The sequence below is a fragment of the Pleurodeles waltl genome, chromosome 3_1 (genome assembly GCF_031143425.1).
Source record: "Pleurodeles waltl isolate 20211129_DDA chromosome 3_1, aPleWal1.hap1.20221129, whole genome shotgun sequence".
Taxonomy (NCBI): Eukaryota; Metazoa; Chordata; class Amphibia; order Caudata; family Salamandridae; genus Pleurodeles; species Pleurodeles waltl.
The window spans coordinates 1,525,208,771-1,525,214,327 of record NC_090440.1 but is presented as its reverse complement, the minus strand read 5'-3'; the positions used below and the strand labels follow the sequence as shown (position 1 = coordinate 1,525,214,327).

General features: G+C 48.4%; 1 protein-coding gene across 1 annotated transcript; it reads right to left on the bottom strand.

The window, feature by feature from the left end:
* Positions 1-239: 239 nt before the first annotated feature.
* On the bottom strand, positions 240-4,847 carry LOC138285321 (cbp/p300-interacting transactivator 3-like). The gene is made up of 2 exons (XM_069225100.1): positions 4,683-4,847; positions 240-2,092 (listed from the first exon to the last, which is right to left on the bottom strand). The coding sequence occupies exon 2, from the start codon at positions 2,088-2,090 to the stop codon at positions 1,473-1,475; it is 618 nt and encodes a 205-aa protein (XP_069081201.1). The 5' UTR covers positions 2,091-2,092; positions 4,683-4,847; the 3' UTR covers positions 240-1,472.
* Between the last annotated feature and the right edge of the window lie 710 nt (positions 4,848-5,557).

Below are 5,557 nucleotides of genomic sequence, written 5' to 3'. Positions count from 1 at the left end.
TCAGAAAAATGTAACATTTAGGAGTTGGTTAACACCAGAGAGGGGAATTTCCGTCACAAATAAGTTGTGGGACCGGCTCATAGGGACAGCTCTGTGAGATTAACCGGGCAGGTCAAATAAACAACTAAAGTGCGATATGTCCCACCCATAAATGAAATACGCAGTTCAAGTCACCACATTAAAAAGTTGCATTCATCAAATGTAAGTTTGATTTAAAACACATGGACATGAAAAAGAAATGGTAAAGATTTTTAGATTTTATTGAAAAATTCATTTGTACATTCTCGCTACATTGATCAACAATGAGGAGCTGCAATGTGCAATCATAACAGCAGGGGGCAGTTACGCCTCGCAGTCGTCACAAGTACTTCAGCGGCGTGAAACAGTCCCCTTCCCCCTTCAATTGGCTCGATTCTCGCAGTGAACAAGCACTAGCACCGCCTTTTGTCTGGACTGGGCACCGTCCCAAAAATACTTGTTTTTATAAAGCCGTTTAATGAAGGTCATCAGTAGAACCGCTGAAATACATATAATAATGCTCCAGCTGTGATCTGAAGCCGCGCTTTAAAACTGCAGCGTCTTTCTTCAGTCCTCCCCAGGCGGATTCACAATAAATAATTAAAAATAAATAACATTACGACCGGGAATATTCAACTTACTACTGTATTTGGTTTCAGAAGTGGAGAGGGAAGGCGCGAAACTGCAGCTTTAGATGCCTAAAGCCGTTTCCAAATATTTAAAAATAGCATGATTACTCGTACATATGTCAAAACGTGGGCTACAAATACTAATAAGGCTTAAAGACATATATAGCAACCCTGCTTAACCTAATCTGTGCCGCAGGTGCTGTGCCAGGACAGAGATACTGACAGCTGCGGCTGGTCATGTGAACCGCAGACATGGGACATTGCTTTTATTTATAAAAAAATAAAAAAACACACGAAAAAACAAAATAAACAAAAATCTCATTTTCCAGCACTGAGTATATCAACTGGTGCAGTGTGGAGCTTTTTGGCTAGAAAGGGAACATAAAGCTGTTATTTCCTAATCACCTACAAAGGGTGCAGCGACAGATAGACTTGGCTACTGCTGATACAAGCTCAGACCGCGCGTTTCACCCACATATTTGGAAGATCAAATTGCCATCTTGGTTGTACTGACAGAAATGTCACCATGTTTGTATTCACTGCCGCCCAGGTGCAAGCGGAGAGATCACCAGTGTGCAGGCCAACGTGGCCATTCCGCGCGAGGACCGGCCCCAATCTGCATACATAGCACGCTGAAGCACTTGCCTTAAACTCCAAAGCAGTCCATACGTGTTTTTTTTCTTAAATAAAAAGAGTCCTCCCAAGGGGAAAATATATACCCCCACACTGAAAAGTGAAAAGCATACCATCCAGTGCAATCCATCAGTGCCCGTTGATTGTCCACGTCAAGGAGACCCCCTCCCGCCCAGACCAAAATGGAAACCCTCAGCAGCTGACCGTGCTGGGCTGCTGTTTGCTGACAAAGTCTGAAATAAAATCGAACTCATTCTGTCCGAGGAAGAGCTCTGGCAGCTCCTGAACCCGGTCAAGGCCCAGCTCCAGCACAAGGGAGGTGAGGACCTCCTCGTCGATGAGGTCGGTGTCCATACCATTGAGAGTGAGGGCAGGGGGTGGCATGTGCTGCAGTCCTGGGTGCTGGAGGGCGGGCCCCATCCTGAACTGCTGGGAGACGGCACCCATGGGCCCGCTGCCCATGCCCATGAGCGGGTGCCCCTGGTACTGGGTGTTCAGTTTCTGTAAGTGCATGCTGGCCATGAGCTGCTGAGAGGCCACTGGGCTCATGAACTGCTGCTGTGGCTGCTGTGGGGTCTGCCCACTGTACATCATGGCGGAGGGCAGCTGGTGGTGTCCTAGCTGGGTGTTCATGGCAGGCCTAAGTCTCATGCCCCCGTCCATGTTGGTAGTTGCATACTGGATCATCTGTCCATTGGGTAGGGTCCTGATGGTGTGCTGGGGTTGCACCTGCATGCCATTCGTGCCCATCCTGTAATTCTGAAGTCCATTCACCCCATGGGCCATGGGCATCATCATATGATCTGCCATCACTGAAAAGATTTAAAAAAAAAAAAACTCATCGTTAGAACACATTTTTAGATAACATCTACTTGCAACCACCCACACACAAGTCATAGGCTGGAACAAAGGTCTAGAATACAATCCAACTACTTAACCCCTCAATCGTATAGGACAGTGGATGCCATTCTCACACAGACCAAAGACCTCAAGTTAGGCCCACAAAACAAACTCCACCACTCACTGACCTGCAAAACATTTAACCAGTGCACCCTACCACAGGACACCTCTAGTTCTGCAACTGTGTTCGACTACCCCCCCCCCCCCGCCCACACCACTTGAGAACACAAACACCGACTCCGTCTCTAAAAAAAGCGCTACTAGAGATGAAGATGTCTCAGCCCAAATTCAAAGCGGTTCGAATCACTGAACCGGTCGCCCATCCCCCACCCGCCCTTCAGTGACCCATCGATAAGGCTGGTAAGTTAACTGACTGTCGACTAGCCTTAGACATGGCAACGGGTGGGTTTTAACTAGATGTGCAGTCATAGTTACCACCCGGTCTCTTAGCGCTAACTTCAAATATCAAGGGCTGTGGGGGTGAGAATATTTTCCGATGTGCAATCCAGAGGCCACCCCTGTTGTGTTTGGATTGCACGTTGGTCACACGCATCCCAATCATTTTTCAGACTTCCATAAACACAAAAATAGTTTTTAGATTGCACACCAACTGGAATAGAAGCCAGGATATTACACAAAGGGTAACCTGCCTCAGGCTTCCCTGCCGTCTGCGTTTACATGATATGTTTCCAGCGCTGCGGCCGCCCCACCTAACCACCCATCCGTCATACACTTCGCATGTCGGCTTCCCCGCCCGTCAGCTCTCTTTACATACGTCAGTCGATTCCTTTTCTGTCAGGATCCGGTCCAGCGAAATATGTGCACGTTCTCAAGCACCCCCCCCTCCCCCCCCCCCAATATTTACACAATCGTACGGAAAACACACCTGTGCCTGTACTTTATATATACACAAATGCACAGAGACCCTGAACAACCGTGACCCGTGCAGAGGAATGCACAGGTGACGGCTGCTGAGTGACCGTGCAGGTGTACATACATCTACTCGCGTGGCTCCCCAGGCTTGTACTGGCAGCAGGTTCAGTATAATATCATAATTGTATTCTATAAATGTGCACATGGACCTCCCAGGCCAGTACGTGCAGCATGTTTAGGCATATTTTATGCAGCCGTTCCCGACTCTCATCGGTCTGCAATGCTTTTGCCTTAAGTACATTATGTAAGGATAATATATGTTGGCAAGTCTCTCCACGCCAGTCGGTATGTGATGTACATACACATGGTCTAAATCTGTACGCTTTCCTCCCGGCTCCGAGCTAGCTGCAGTTGTGTATTTCATGTCCTATTTAAGTTACCGAAGGGTCCAGGGCTGCTCTAGAAATAACAGCAGTCCTTGCCGCAGTTGAAAGCAACCCCACAAGACATTCCGCGAAGAGAGCACTAGGAACAAAAGTTTAACCCTTCAAGGCCCGGCTGCTTCAGCTCACTAGATACAGTGTGGGCAGAACAAAGCCCTGAATAGAAGAGCAGTGCACACAGCATGTGGAACTCAGCGCAGAAAGCGAGACACCCCCGCGCTGGAGGGGGGCGCATTACAGGCAAATTCTCACTTGCACTCCCGTGTATCCACCAACCCATCACGATAGGCATCGAGGTAACACCAACCCCTCAAATTGACAGAAACTTGCATGAAGGCACCAGCGGTAAACACATACAGATAAACAAGGTACACTGAAAAAACACCTTGACCTCTCCACCGCGGTACCCACGCAGCCCAGAGTCGCCTCCATGCCCTGGACATCAGATGAGAAGTCAAACAGCAGGTCCCCGAAATGGCCCATTCCACACGAAGGCACACACAGTGGGGGTAAATCCCCGCCGAACAAGACACTGGGCACACAGTACAAGCCACCCCTCCCCTACTTCCATGACAAGGCTACCCTTCACTCCCCTGCTCTCAGGGAAAAACAACAAGTCTAATTTATATGATATCACAATATCAGAGACCCCCTGCCTGGAGGGGTATCCTCTGACTTAAAGGCTCGAGGTGGTCACCGGGGCCTAAGCAAACACCTAGAAGGAAAGAAAAGATCCAGGCATTGTTTTTCCTAAAAGGCGGCGCATTTTCTCCCTGTTGATCGGTTATTATTCTGATCTCACAGACCTACTGTGATCGTCCGAGTTTACCACTGCAACTAGCAGTGGTGCCCTCGTGGCTGCAAGCCTGTGGATTGCATCTGCAGACCCTTTGTTCGCATCTTTCCACTCAGTGACCTTGCAGTCTCCAGCTTTACCAAGCCGTCTTCAGGGCTGTTGCCGCAGCTTTGTCTATTGTGCAGCTAAAGACCACACATTGTCTCCCACTATGTTCGTTGCTCTAGGCGCACGTCCATTTTGCACTAGCAGCGTCAGCCTTCTTTCCCCATGTACGTAGGTGCAGGTGCGTATCAAGCCATAGTGCTACACCCTGCATCACTGAGCGCGCCCACCGTTTCTCCCGTGCAGCAACCTCCCCATGCCAGTCCGAGACCAACTCGTACTTACCCCGATCAGTGGAGAGCTCGCGTTCTCCCCGCTGCAGCCCAGAACCAGCAGCACACCAGTGGAAACCAAAACCCCCAAAGAAAGCGGATCCGAGTCTGCCGCGCACTAGATCCCTTGGAGACAAGAAGTCAGGCCCGTGAATACAGAGCGCGAGCTGCTCAATGCAACCCTAGGTCAGCAACTCTGCAAAGCTCCTGAAACAACAAACAAAGGCAAGCACGAAAAGTCGCTCCTACGTCTCGTCCTTCGAGCCTCAACAGCCCTATATGACTTCCAACAGTGGCAATACTGCCGCAGCGGCTCCAGCTTACAGTATATATACACTTGAAAAATGCTCAGCGGAGAGGGGCGTGGAAAATCATCACGCCCACCCTCGCCCCATTGGAGGCACAAAAGAACCTACAGCATTCGGTGCATCCCACCGCAGTCCACCCTAGAAACAAAAGACGGCCTTACGAAAGCCACGCTGATGTGCAGCGTGCAAACATATCGACATCTGTAAACAGTCAATTGATATGACAGACCTTTTACAAACAAATAATTTCAAAGTAACTTTGATTGCAAGATAAACTAATGTGTAATGTGTTTTATAGAATCAAAAGCAGGTGATTACCGCATGAAATTAAAGCTTGTTTTGTTTTTACACAATATATTTTCAATAACAAGCAGGGCACAGAATAATTAAAAACATCCGACAAAAACGAGTTGCTTAAAAATTCTTTAAAAGGATTAAGAAGTTTTCTTCTTGCGCTCAATATCTGATGACGAAGTCTGTAGCGCAATGGCTGCTGGACAGATCTTGTTCAGTCTTTTATTGTCGGTCTATCTTTTGTTTCCATGACTTCTTGGAATCACCGCCCATCTGTTTTTGTTGA

Coding starts and splice junctions, on each gene's coding strand:
- LOC138285321 (XM_069225100.1), bottom strand. CDS start 2,090: ATGGCAGATCATATGATGATGCCCATGGCCCATGGGGTGAATGGACTT.